This window comes from Melospiza melodia, chromosome 3 (genome assembly GCF_035770615.1).
Source record: "Melospiza melodia melodia isolate bMelMel2 chromosome 3, bMelMel2.pri, whole genome shotgun sequence".
NCBI classification, from domain to species: Eukaryota; Metazoa; Chordata; class Aves; order Passeriformes; family Passerellidae; genus Melospiza; species Melospiza melodia.
The window spans coordinates 111,138,941-111,153,169 of record NC_086196.1 but is presented as its reverse complement, the minus strand read 5'-3'; the positions used below and the strand labels follow the sequence as shown (position 1 = coordinate 111,153,169).

The 14,229-nt window shown below is 47.0% G+C and overlaps 1 protein-coding gene across 1 annotated transcript in view; it reads right to left on the bottom strand.

Annotated features, from left to right (window-relative positions):
* Nucleotides 1–6,070: 6,070 nt before the first annotated feature.
* GALNT14 (polypeptide N-acetylgalactosaminyltransferase 14) overlaps nt 6,071–14,229 on the bottom strand; it is a 97,105-nt gene continuing 88,946 nt past the window's right edge. Inside the window, exons 14-15 of the mRNA XM_063152612.1 lie at nt 8,211–8,330; nt 6,071–7,159 (exon numbers count right to left, since the gene is read on the bottom strand). Coding sequence (XP_063008682.1) covers nt 7,001–7,159; nt 8,211–8,330 — 279 coding nt within the window. The 3' untranslated portion in view covers nt 6,071–7,000. The remainder of the gene's footprint in view (nt 7,160–8,210; nt 8,331–14,229) is intronic.

Genomic DNA, 14,229 nt, shown 5'->3' with positions numbered 1-14,229 from the left:
GATTGGGAGAAGCAAGGGAGGAAAAAGTGGTGGGCTTGTTGTGCTTAATTTTTTTTCCTCACTGCTTTTCCCTTTAAAGCATATTTCCTCTTTTGCTCCTTCTGTAGGTTGGCTACCACACTACCTAAACAAACAGGAACCAACTGAGCACCTCACTGGGAGGACTGAATCAGACAGAAGATACAAGACACCAAATCTACCCAGAAAGAAAAGAAAGCCACATAGGTGACCCTCCAGAGCCACTACTTACTCAGCAGCAGCACAGGCAGAACCTCCCAGGCCAACTTCCAGATCAGCAGGAGCAGTCCAGCATCTTATTTCCAAGGCCAGACCCTCAAAGGTGATAAAGCTGCCTCACTTGCCTGGGTTATATGCTCAGTGCTAACACCACCAGGCCTCCCTAGTGCCTGTAATGTGATTGGGAAATATGATACACCTGTCCTGAATTAGAGGAGATGGGTTTATCTCATTTCAGAGCCAGCTCACGGATGGGTGGAGATCAGATCAGCTGTGAGAAATTCCTTTTATTGTGTGACTTGTTACTTGCAGTAGGGTGAAAACATCTTCTAAGGTGATCTTCTGCACTCTGAGGGATATCTTCTTATCTCTAATGCAGTTTATACAAACCAAATTGGTTTTTACTTCCAGCAGCTTTCCCTAGAAGAAAATCAAATTGAAGATGCAACGGCTGTGATCCTTCATGCCGAGGATCCATTGCAGACACACCAATGCATGCTCTGGCAGCACACAGCTGCAGAGACAGCACGAGCAGTGCCTCTTATCAACACATGGGTCCTGTCCAAATCAAGGTTTCATGTCCAGGACACTGAATAATCCACTGCCACACTGTTAATAACAGTTCCATTAACAGAAATGAAAGTATGTTGTAACCAGATAAGCAAACTCCTTTTAAACCTCTACAGCGTTCTGGGGCAGCCATTTCAAGCACTGGATCAGTTATCAGCCAAAATAAATCTCCCCTGGAGGTGCAGGGTGCTAATCTGAGATCCACCCAGACTCTCTGCACCCCTGGGTGCAGGTGTTTCCATGCTCAAATCATTTGAATTGTCCTTGGTTGCTCCCCACCCTCCACATGTTGTAAACCCATCCACCCCTGCAGTGTCAGCCAGTGCCTCCCACCACTGCCAAACCTCCAGGAAACCTCCTTTGCACCTTGCCTTCTGCACAGATCCCAAGGATTAGTAAGGAGGTGGTAGCAGCCTCAGTATGGGAAGTGCTCTCTCCCTTGTTCTTCTTCTTTTGGTGAGATGATCATTGCTGCACATCATTGTTGTCAGTGGCCTCAGGCAGCTGGAGTCCAGTAAAACTTGGAAAAACCATCTAAATTGTGTGGGCTTAGGCCAAGAGGATCAGAGATGATGTCAGTAATACCTTGGATCTGGTTGTGACCACACATTCATCTCTGGTACACAACACAGGCTGGATGTCCACGGGGATGATCCAGGAATTGTCAGCAGGATCAGAACTCATGAAAACTGCTCTAAGTGCTTGTAATGCTGATTCTTCTGAAAACATACCAAATGCCAGCACACCACCACAGCACCAGGATGCCAATCTCCATTAGAAGAGGCTCACACAGCTGTTCCAAAGCTGTGGAAAGGAGGCAGTAGGTTTTTATCTGCCTGCTGCAGAGACACAGACACGTGGATCCATCAGATATTCAGGACCACCAAGTCCATGCTGAACCTGACATGAGCACAGCTGGGGCCACAGGAGCAGTGCAGAGTCTTGGGTTCTTTCATAAAACTGTGGATGGGGGGACTTTGTTCAGGTGCTGTGTTATAAACCTGTCCCCATGGTGCAACTCTGAGTCACTTAAAAATGGTCCTAAATAGCTTCCTACTGACTTGCAGACTCCTAAGCCTTTCACCCTGGGAACAGTCCTAATTTCGCAATATCATTCTTTTATTGCACCTATCAGGTTACATACAAACTTTCAGTGCTCCTTCTCCTTTATTTTCTCTTGGGTTGGTTGGATGGCTGGTTGGTTTTACAACTGACAATTTAACCCTCTGCAGTAGCAGTACCTTGTCTGGACACTTTTTCATGTAAGTCACAGGAAAATGAGAGACATCACTCATTGTGAGGGATACATAATTATTACATGTGTGCTTATGCAAAACCCAGACATGGCTTCTTTTGTACATCATACAGAACCAGTTTGGGTTTCTTTAGTGCCCAAGCAGTATCAGGGAAAACATAACAGCCCCCAGCTCCACAAAGGAAGCATTCTTACCTGTAAATTTATGTGTTGCTCTTTGTCAGCTCTGTGCTGACATGCAGCTCCATTTGAAGCTTAATTAGACTCAGTTGGAGAGGCAGTAGCTTGCAACAGGTTTTTATTCTTACAGGGTTCTTGAAGGCACTTCCAGTGATAAACAGCACAGTGGACATTGGGAAAACAACCATAAATCTGGAAAAATGCCACTGGATTTCAGCATGTAAGCCTCGGCAATAAGCCTCAACATAAGCTGGACACCCATACCACAGGCTTCCTCTAACTCTGCAGCCATGTAAAGCAGCTGCACATTAAAACTGGTGCTGGACTGATCATTCAAAATCAATCTAGCCAGAACATTACTGAGCAGCAGAAGTTTCTCCTGTGGCTTGTGTGAAACCTCCTTGACTTTGCTTCCTTTATCCCTTCTACAAACAATACCAACCCCCAGCTTTTCACTGAAGCTTTTAAGATCTGCAATGTGAGCAGTGCAGATCGCACTGCAGAGTTGTGACCAGAGCCACGAGGAGCAGCAGCCTCTCACAGCACAGACCCTGCTTTGCTTAGGGCATGGGGCTGGGCTGGCCCTGCCTGGCAGCTCTGCCCCTATTCCCTCCTTCCCTGCCCCACAGGATGGGAGAGACTCTGACTGAAGGGCAAAAGGGAGAAACACTTGTGAGTCAAGATGAAGTCAGTCATGAAGGAAAATGAAATTAAATGAAACAACCCCAAAAACAACCAAGTGATGCAAAGGCAGTCAGTCACCACTTGCAGCCTGATGCCCAGCCAGACAGGGACCTCCTGTTGCAGAACTCCATCCAGTTTTACCTCTGAGTGTCACATCCTATGGTGGGAGATGTTTCTTTGGTGATTTTGGGGGAGCTGTCCCAGCTGTCCCCCGTCCCAGTCCTTTCCCCAGCCTGCTCACAGGGGCAGCAGAGTGAGAGATGGAGAAGACCTTGGTACTGTACAGACACTGCAATAACCAAAACATTGCTGAGTGTTACCAATACTGTTTTGGTCACCACTCTAAACCACAGGACCTTACAGGCTCCTCATTAACTCCATCTGAACCTTTTCATCTGTACAGACAGATAAAAGGGTCCATGTTGACTGCCAGCCCAGCACTGCTGGTGTTACATGCAACAAAAAACAATCCTTGGCTTTTTCTCTCTTCAAAACACCTGGTCTTCACTAAAATTTAGGGCAACTGTGGCAGGGAAATGAAGTAAGCCATCCCAAGCCACTCCTAGGAGCAGGAGAAGGGATCAGCACTCAGGGCTGTGCTTGTCTTGAACCACCACCAATTCTCCAGTCTTCATCCACCAGCCCCATTTTGCTGTTGCACTGCTGGATAAACAAAGATCCTTGCATTCAGTTTCCACCTCCTTACCACTAAATAACCACCTCAACATGTTGTAACCTGAGGCTCTGTGCACAGATGATTTGTGCTTTTACCTTATGGTACTGCTGCAAGACTTCTCCAGCCCAACTAAAACCAGACAGATTTGTTCTCATGGGAACATGGATCGCCTTTGAGAGGATGTGCTTTTTTTGACTTTTTCTGGTGTGTTTTGGGGTAGCATTAGTTGGCTCTTTAAAAGCCAGTTCCAGCCTTGAGTTTCCTGCTCTGAATCTAAATTTCCCAAGGCACAAGAAGTGACTTACCTGGAGATCATAAAGGCTGTCACAAAGCTCAACAGCCAGGATTAGAATCATATTTTCTGCTTTATCTTATGTTCTTTCAAGTCATTGCAAAACGTTGCCAAAAAAAAGCATTGCCACCAAATGATGCTGGGGCTTAAGCAGCACTGGTGCGGGAGCCCATCTAGATCCCAATCAGTCACATTGTGCCTGCTCACAGCATGGCAATCATTTGTCTAGGCATTGAAAAAACACAAAGCAAGAAAAGTTCATCTGTTTTCAGCGTATTTTAATAAAGGGAAGAAACCTGAAGGTACGAGTTGGATTTCAGCAGCGAGTTAACCTTTTCCCTGAGGCCATGCGAGGTTTCTCTGCAGGGGTGTCAGGCAGATTTGCTAAAAGCCATACTGGGGTTAACTCTGGAGACTACCAGACCATGGCCAGCTTTATATAAAGCTCCCCAGGAGTCAGGCTGATACTCTCAGGCTTCTCTGAAAACACTGCTGATCCATAGGGATAATCTCATTTCCTGGACCATGAAATAAGCTGTAGCCTAAGGGTTACAGCTGATGGCTGTGTGAGACACCATCACCAGTCTGACAAGTGCTGCTGCTCCCCAGGTCTGGGAGGAATGTGGTGGCTTTTGGGCCTCCAAGAGACTTGGCTGAACTTGGCTGCTGCTCTCTGGCAAGGGACACCATGCTTATGCTCCCCTCTCCACTGTCCCTAGACACAGTGATCACTGAGAGCATGTTTTGGAACAGGAGGGGTTTGCTATAGCATTTGTGTTTCCCAAAAGGCAAGAGTGCTGCAAAGCTGGTCAAACAACTCCTTCCAAAAACACATCCCTGCAGATCCCATGGGTCCAGGTGCCCAAGCACACACACATGTGTAGTGAGGTAGCTGTTTCTGCTAAGGCAAAGAGCATTTAGAGAGCTTTGGCAGTCAGGAGAACAGAGATTTTCAGCTTTGGTGGAAAACAGTAAAGCTAGATAGGTCTGAGGTCCTGCTCAGAGTGTACCTGCCAGGTGCTGAGCTTCCAAACCCATGCCAGGCTGTTCAGCAATTTGAATTTTCAGAGTTGAATTGCCAGGCTGTGGGCACAGTGCAGGTGTGAACGTGTTAAGCTTTGAGCTCCTGGGAGCTGCCTTCCCTTGTAAACACTAGACAGGGAATTACCACCCCTTGCCTGTCATCACCATTGTGAGGAGAACATGTGATATGTCCCTGTTCAATTAAAAAGGAGCCCAAGGTCGCTGCCCCCCTTTGTGAAACGGGTCCATTCCTTCTGAAGCGCTCCCCTTTGTTTCCTGGCAGAGTGGTGGCACAGAAACAATGCCACCTCCCACCACGAAATGACAGCTTGCTCCAGCCCTCTCAGAACAGAGGCCCTTGAGGCTGGCACCAAGCGAGCTTGATGAGGTCAGTAATCACTGCAGCACATGAAAAGCATTTTGCACCAGTGACCTTTTGCACATAAAGAGCTATACTAGTTTTGCTTATAAAGCCGGGAAGATTTATACACACGGCTTTCTCCCAGCACTGAGGGAGGAGAAACTGAGGCAGTAAAATCCTGAAAGCCAGCAATTTATTCAAGAAGGGATGCTGAGAGCACTTGAAGGCTTAAAGCTTATGGTATTTCACCTGCAGTTTGCAGCACAGGAAACAAAGGATAGGATTTTCACTAAATCCTAGCATTTTTAGACAGAAACGATGTATTTTTTTTTAAGTCACATTGACGGTCCTGTGGAAATTCTCTTTGAGAGCTGTTACTACACAAGAGCTGTGTGTACCTGTTACCTGTGGCTGTAGTGACAGCTGCCCTGAAAGACAGGCTGGAAAGGACTTTCTATTCCTAACACCCCTCCTGAGCTTGTTTGTCCTTCTCTCCCCTCAGTTGCACACAGAGGCAGCACCTGGCATGATCTCTGGTAAAAGACACCTCCAAAAGCTGGGAAATAATAATATAAATAAAGGAAATAATTTCTGCTATGCTAAGTGACTTGGAGACAGAGGGACATCGTAGCCCAGGCCACCCTGCTCACCAGTGTGAATGGGGAATCCCAAACCTTTTCTTCAGTACTTTACATTGTGGGCTACAAGGTAACTGGGAAGCAAACCCAGGTAATATCCCTCTTCCTTTCTTGGAGCAGTCTCTAATTTTAATTAAAAATTAAACCTTCACCGTTCCATCAGTAGCAGCATTTTATGGGAGTCCCTTCATCTGTAGTTTGGAAACTGGGAAACAGAAATATGACACAATTACCTTCAATTAGCAAAAATATTACTTTTATGGAAGAAAAGTGAAAATCTGAATTAGTCCAGATCTGAAGCAGAGCAGTGAGAGACACACAGCAAAATTTTAGGGGATTTTCCGGTGACCCACGGCCTTCAGAGAGGAGAAATGATCACGTTACTGCCTTTCCTCCCAGCTTGACAGAAATGTATATCCTTTAATCTCCCACAGTGAATCCTCTGTTTGCTTGGGCTTTGGAGATTCAACAAGCGCCGTGTGCAGTTAGCACAGAGCAGGATTCCCCCTTCACTCCCTGTTTTGATCCTGGCCACAGCTACCAAGGACTGCTCTGCCTCTGGATACACAACAGGGACGTGCATCAGGCACCAATTCAGATGTGCAACACAGCTCCACCCATGCTGTCTGCAGAAAACAGAAACGTTCACAGCAAAGTGCAAAAATAATTCAGTGTCTTCCACTTGATCCCTGGCGATGTTTCTGAGCATCCCTTGGCGCATCTCACCTTGTGCACCCACCTCAAGCCCCAAGAGCTACTGAGATGCTTGTTTTCCTCAGCCCAAGTCTCCTTTAGGCATTAAAGGCTCTTCTACCTGTGTTTCCAGGGAGATTAATCAATGCTGTGCACGCTGAGGTTCTGTGTACCCCAATACCCCTCTAAAACACTTCAGGCTTGTTTTTCTGCCATCCCTCCTCCTTGACCATCACCAGCTGCATGCCTGGCGGTCACCATCTGCTGTTCCACCTGGAGTGCAGTGTCCCATTTTTATCTGGATGCTTCTCCTGCAGGGTTTGGATCCGAGCCCCATCCGGTGCCGCCTCAGCCGCGCGTGGCCACGTCCCGGTGCCCGTCCTGCAGCAGGTCACGACATGAGCATGTCCCAGCGCTGGCTCATGGCTGTGCTCTCACAGGGGTTGATCACCAGCTCCCTGATGCTCTCGTGGGTGTCCCCAATGCTCTCAGTGTCCAAGCAGAAGCGTGTGGCTATGTGCTCGATGTGCGACCCCACCTTGCCCCAGCGCTGCGGGGAGACAACGGCAGGAGAAACAGGTGAAGGAGCTGCCTGCCCACCCTGCCTTCACTGCACTGCTGAACTTCAAAACATCAAGGCCACAGCTGCCATCAAGCCCCTGTGGCCTGATGCTGGCAAGTACGAGGTCCCCAAACCCACATTGTCACTGTGGTATTTTATGAAAAATCCCTTTGGCGGGATTTCTTCTCCTGGGAAGATGAGAAGCCTCACCTTCTCCATGTTATGCTCCTTTGGAATGTGATTTGGAGAACTGTTTACCCAGCATGTGAATTGTTTTTACTTAATGACCAGCTGTGTTGGGCTCTCTGGTCAGTCATGGGTTTTTAGTATTCATTCTTGTCTAGCCTTCTGATGTCTCCTTTCTCTTTCTCTAGTATAATTTTAGTATCTCAATATAATATAATATAATATAATATAATATAATATAATATAATATAATATAATATAATATAATATAATATAATATAATATAATATAATATAATATAATATAATATAATATAATATAATATAATATAATATAATATCTTAAAATAATAAATCAGCCTTCTGAGAACTTGGGAGTCAGATTCTCATCTCTCACCTCGTCCTGGGGACCCTCACAACACCACAGCACACACCAAGCAGAGCATTTCTCCCATCAGCAGCACATTCATTTAACTCAGCCTCTGCCTGGCTTCAGGGAGATAATATATTACTAACAGCTTTTTCCCCAGGTCACTGGTTCAAATGCCAGCTCAGTGATTAACTGCAGGGAAATGTTAGCATCTGCTGCCTGACTGGCAGCCCATGTGAACTAAATTGCCAGTTTGGGTTTGACTTCTGCATTGAAGTGTCCAGATCACCACCCTCACTAATAGACATCCTTATCAACACACTCATTTAAGAGGCAAAGGGCTGAACAGGCCAGAGTCTGTACTCCCAAACTGACTGTGCTTCCCAGATGAAGTCAGAGCACAGGCCATTTAATGTGTTGTAATACTGTGATGAAAGAAAGGGAACTTCAAAGGAAATATGGGGGATCAGTGAAAAGGGCTCACCTGCTTGTTGTCACCTTCTTTACAAGGTGACAGCAGCACCTGGGAACCAGGGAAGAGCGTGTACACAGACAGACAGAGCTGCTGCTGGCGCACGTGGTGGTTGTATGTGTATGTCCATTCCTGCACAGAGGAGGAAAAAGAAAGGTGGTGAGAGATCAGTGCTGATTCTTTCTATTCTTTTACCTGGAAAACAAACACTTTGGCTTGGATCCTGCCCTTTGCAAAATCAAACACAAACCTCACTGACTTCAAGAGGCACCAAGAGAAGTCATTGGGATGTTTCAAGCCTCCCCAAAATTGCAGTTGTCATTGAGGGACTGCAGGTACCCCAGAAAATGCCTACAAAAGCTGCTGGAAGAACATGTTTCATGAGACAAAAGATTCCATTGCCAGAACTGGGCTGTGGTTGAAGAACAAAAGGATGGGAAAAAAACCAGAAGAGAGGCAGGAACACTACCAACCACACAATGTACAATCCTACTTTTTCAGGGAAGAGCAGCAGAGATGCTTTGCAGCTGTCAGTGGGAGACAAGAGGTGATACACAGCAAATGCCTGCAACTCCTGGGGTTCTGTTCCCAAATATCACAAAAATATCACAAAAGAGGAAAAGCTCTGCTTTCTATCAAGGCACTAGGACCAAATTTCAAAGGTTTGCTGAAGTGGTTGGCTGTAATCATTGCTGCTCTCATTCCACTGGGCTATGCTGGAGTTTTTTTCCTTTTGCTGCTTTTTCATGTTCACTGGTGTTTTATCAGCTTGTCGGCCCCAGAAATAAACTCTGGAGGAGCAGAGACTCTTTGTCCTGTGTGATGCTTACCAAACTACAGGAGATCTCTGGGATTGCCATCTTTTTCACCAGTGGATGTTTTTGGGAGAAGAAGAGGAGCAGCTGATAGACTGATGAGGATTTGCAAATGTACTGGACAAAGCACCATGGATGTACAGACACAATGCTTAGCCCAGGAGTGTTTCACAGAAGTTTACTCCAATATTTATTCCAGCTGAACATTTTCTGTCACTCACCTGTGCTCATATTACCCAAGAGCACCTCCTGAGAGAATCCCAGCCTCTCAGGCTCCCTGTTATTTGCGTGTGTGCACAAGCAGACAAGAGCTGGTTTGGCTGATGGGAAACCACAAGCCATGCTTTTACATAACCCTGGAGAGGGACTTCTGGACCAGGTGTTTTGCTTGTATCTTTCTGTGAGCATCAACTTTGAAATTAGAAAGAGCAGGGGGCTGGAAGGGTTTTGTGAGGGCTCCCATCCAGGGTGCAAAGCAGGATGAACTTCTGCTGTGTAAATGGCTCTGAGCAGCAGATGGAAAGCAGTTTCTGAGCTGTGGCAGGGCAGGTGAGCAGGGCTGGAGGACCAGCAGCAGGCTGGCTTCACTAACATTGCAGTAACCCTGCCAGAGACAGCAAGGACAGGGAGCACAAGGCTTCCCACAAGAGACCCCAGGAGCCATGGCAGATGTTTTAGCAGGGTACAGGCTATGAAAACTCTGAACCTGCTGGGAAAGAAAAGGTGCAAAGAGGAAGCAGAACAGCTGGGAGCTCAGCTATGCAGGAGTCAGAGCTCCATGAGAAGTGATGTGAGCAGCAGTGTGGGCAGTGGAGGGGAAGGCAGTGCTCAAACATATGGCTGTTAGGCTGGGGCTGGAAAAATGGGGCTCCTGGGAGACTTCAAGCCTTTCTGAGTGCGGGAGGGGAATGTGAAGAATGGCTGCCCTGCTCTCAGAGCTGGGATGCCTGCAGTGCCCCTGACTTTGAATGGTGGAGGTTCTGGGTTGCATTAGCATGAATTATTAGAGCAGGGACATGCTCCTGGTCCTTTGGTATTTGTCACAGTCAGCAGCTCTAACTCCTCTCCTCAACTTCAAAACAGACAGCTACAGGCATTTAACTCCTGGGAATATAAATCCCACTTTCATTCAGGTTCTTAGCCACCTGGAAGGGAAAACATGCTTTTGCACAGCAGACCCAGCTCCACAAGGACTTCACACTGTGATCCTCATACTCTGTGCTTCTCAGCCCACTATTCCCCAGCAGCTCATGGAAATCAAGCCTGGCTTTCTGAACAGCCTGCCCACAGCCTCCTTAGCAAGAGCTGCCCAGGATCTGGGTACATAACAAGCATTCATTTCCAAAGCTGTAATTCACACCCTCCTGGCAACCACTTTTCCCTGTCACATGGAGCAGGGTTTACCTGATCCCACAGTGAACACGTCCCAGACATCCCCACCACGCAGGCTGTCAGCTGCTGTGTAAACCACCAGCCTGGGAAATCAGGAGCCAAATTAGTCCAGCATCTGTGAAGAACCAAACCCTACGGGGCAAGCTCCAACATCTGTTCTTGGCACCCACGCTGCTACAAGCTGCTCTGGAAACCTGCTTTACATTTTTAACCAATTGCTGGTCATTTTAGCTCAGGACAGGGCTGGAGCTGCACCCATGAGGCTCCTCAGCAGCAGCCAGTTAATGCTGTAACTTGTGTGAATGTTGAATTCTCCAACTAACCCAGGCCATGGGACTTTTTTGTTTGTTTTACATCTTTACCTTCTTGCTTCACTGAGGTTACCTCACAGAAGAAGACTGCTCCTACCAGAGGTTCTCCATTATTTTTTTTTCCAGACCAGGCTATGTTCAAACCCTCAGAATATTCACATTTTTTCAAGGCAGAGCCATCCTCTCACCCAGCAGTGGACTATGGGACAGGAAGGGTGGTGATAACCATTTTCCTTGAGCTGTTGTTCATCCTAACAAGTGGGGGCTCCAGAGCTGGATGTTCCACATCCAGCAGCAGTTCCACAGCTGACACTGGATCCTACCCTCCTGCCCCCAGGCTGTCCTTCCTCTGTCTTTATCTCAGCTGACAGATTTTCACACAGCTCATCTATCTCGGCAGAATGGCTTTTTATGGAAGCCAGCCCTGCTGAAAATGTTTTATCCAGCTCTAATCATGTCTTCTTCCCTTTCAGCCCTAGATGAAAGCCAAGGAAAATTATGCAGAAAATGAAGAAATTTGAAGGGGAAGGAGGAGGGAAGTCAGTTGAACACCACAGAATCCATGAAGGACTTTGAGTTAAAATACATGCCCATGGCCACAGAAATTTTTTTTCTTACCCCTTATCTTCCCTTATTTTTATGAGTTGGGATTAATTTTTTTTCTTTTTTTCCCCATGAGGAACTACTTTATCTCCTAATCCCTGGCACAATGACATGGCCAGCAAAGCAGAGGTTGTGGTGGAAGGGGCAGCCCATGGCACTCCTAAGGAGCCCTGCAAGGAGCCAGCCTGGCTCCAAGGCTGCAGAATTGCCTGAGCAGATGCCATCAGTGTTTAGAGCTGACCCAGGGCCAAAGAAAAACAGATCTATGAGGTTAAACAAGATTTCCTGCCTTTTCAAAGGCAAAGATGGAGGCGTGGTGGAGCCAGGAGGAAGAGAGTGAACTTGGTGAGGAGAGCATCACCAGCTGCACAGCACAACCAGCAACTCCCTTCCTCCAGAGCCTCAGATAACACCAACCCCTCATCTGGGGCTTGTGACTCTTTCTCAAGGCTTCAGCATCATCTGAGCCGGCACCTGTCACTGCTACTCAGCATTACTGTGAACTGAGGAGATTATTTTCCAGAGTGACCTTTGGCTTGGCATAGCCTGGCTGGCAGATGGAGCAAGGAGCCCCTCAGCCCAGAAAGAGCAATCCCACAGGAGCCCAGCATTCCGTGACAGCCAGGCCTGTGCTGCCCAGAGAGGTCAGCCGTGCCCTAAAGCAGGGGTAGGAGCAAGAGAAAAGCTTTTCTGAAGAAGGTGGAGCAATCTAATTATTCAATTATCCTCTTAAAAACCCCAGGGAAGGACTTGCCAAGGCAGGAGTCACCAGAGGATACCGACGTGCTGCCCTCATCAAAGACCCTGGGATACAACTGGCACTTCCACACATCTCAGGAGAGGGATAGCAAAGTACACCAGGTGCCCAGGACTGTCTCTCTGTTCTTCTGAAGTTCTTCTGATGTTTACAGTTTTGTAATGGAGTTTCTCACGCACTTTTCACGTAAATAATCATTGTTTTGCATTCCTTTCTGGAAGAGGAGAGAACTGATGGACTGTTGGTTTGACCAGTGGAGTTGGAGAGGTGGCAGTTTCATCCTCCAATCCACAGTCACCTTCAGAATTCTATAAATACCGAGGTCCAGAAATAAATGTGCCTTTTTTTGCCTTGGACATCTCAGTGTGCGAGTGTCGTTCATTTTGTGTCGTACTGTGACACAGGACAAGCTGGGTACAGAGATGACACTGCTGTCCCCTGCTCTGCTCACCCAGCCTGGCTCCCACAGCTCCAGCCAGCCTAGAGCTGGGGCAGGTCATGCCCATGGAGGAGAAGAACAAAGGCTTTTGAGGGGAGGAGGGTCAGAACAGAATGTTTATGGTTGAGATGTCTCAGGAGGGTCACAGTCTGGACAGATGCTAAATGCTCTCCAGAAAAAGGCCAGATTTACTCAGCACACAGAGGACCTCAAGCCAACTGGGATGAGCATCAAAGTCACACCAGGCAGGTCATCACACTGCCTTTCCTTCCATCACTCTGCCTTTTTTTCCCAAGAAGAGCCAAGGTCATGCCACTCAAACGCAGTGGCAGCCGCTCAGCTGCAAAGCCCAGGTATTTTGGGGTGCAGGCCCAGGAAATGGATGCTGCAGCCTTTCCCCTGTTTCCTTGCTTGTCTAAAAGATGCCTGAGCTTTACGTTCCTCTTGCAGCAACTGCTTACACGTGTGTTGTATCCAGGTCAAAGCATCTTCAGATTTTTTATCTGAAGTGTGTCAGGTTTCCTGAAGCTGCTAATGACTTAAATAAATCCCAGTCAGATGTCTTTTCCAAACTCTATGAACTAATACCAGCTGACACTTGGTTTGAAAAAAAAAAAAAAAAAACCCAACTATTCACATCTTCATTAGATAGATGAGGACAAAATTATGATCAATTATTTTCCCTCAGATGCATTTCTCTCGTGAAAAACTAAATCAATCTGTTCATTTAGCAAATGAGACGCAACAAGGCATGGAGGGTTCCAGTGGGCAGGAGCACAGGCAGAGCCTGCCGTGCCCTGGGCCCTGCACAAACATCTCTGCCTGTCACTAGCTCAGAAGCACCCTGACAGCCACCCTGAGCTCCTCAACCACCTCAATCACCCTCTGAGAGCCATCCCAGGGGACAGAGCCCACCCTGACTGCTGCCAGGCCTTCTGCAGAGGGAGGAAAGGGCCACGTGGATCCCCAGGATGGGAAGACAGAGCTCTCCTACACAAAGATGAGGGGGTCTTCTTATGCCTCAGTGCCCCTTTCAGTAATTCAGGACCAACACCAGACACCACCAGGGAGGTATTTTGAGACCTCATAAGGGTGTAAGTCTGATTTCACCACTCATCTCAATTTACCCCAACTATGAATGTAGCCAGAGGTCTCACAACACCCTTCCTCTATACTACAGTTAGAAAATCCTAAAATAAAGAGCAGTTGATTGCCATCTGACAGTCCTGTGCCTCTCTCCTCAAACCATGATCTTCTCACACCCAGTCTCAAGACTTCATGCATATAATGTTGGTAAAGGGCTGGGGCAGCCCAGCAGGGAGACAACTACAGAAAGGCAATCAAAGCAACCAAATTATTGCTACTATAATAGTGATAATAAAGAATTTGGACAGCCGGGATATTTTCATGGTACTTACTGAGTGCCAAGGAAGCACAGCTTTGATTTAGCTAAGCCTATTTTTCACAAAATGAAGCTTAGGGTAAACAAGACGTGACTTCAGTGCGTTAAAAGTGAAGATTATTGCTCTATTCTGGTATATCAAATGCAAAACTAAGTAGCATTCAGGACTGCTGCATAATCAATCCTACACAGCCTGGTGACTGTAACACCCACGTCATCCACAAGTTCAGGTGGTCTTGTGGCAACTGAGTCATTAAAATATAAGTTTCACAAAAAAAGTTTAAATATCCTGCTTTAATCTGAACTATTCTC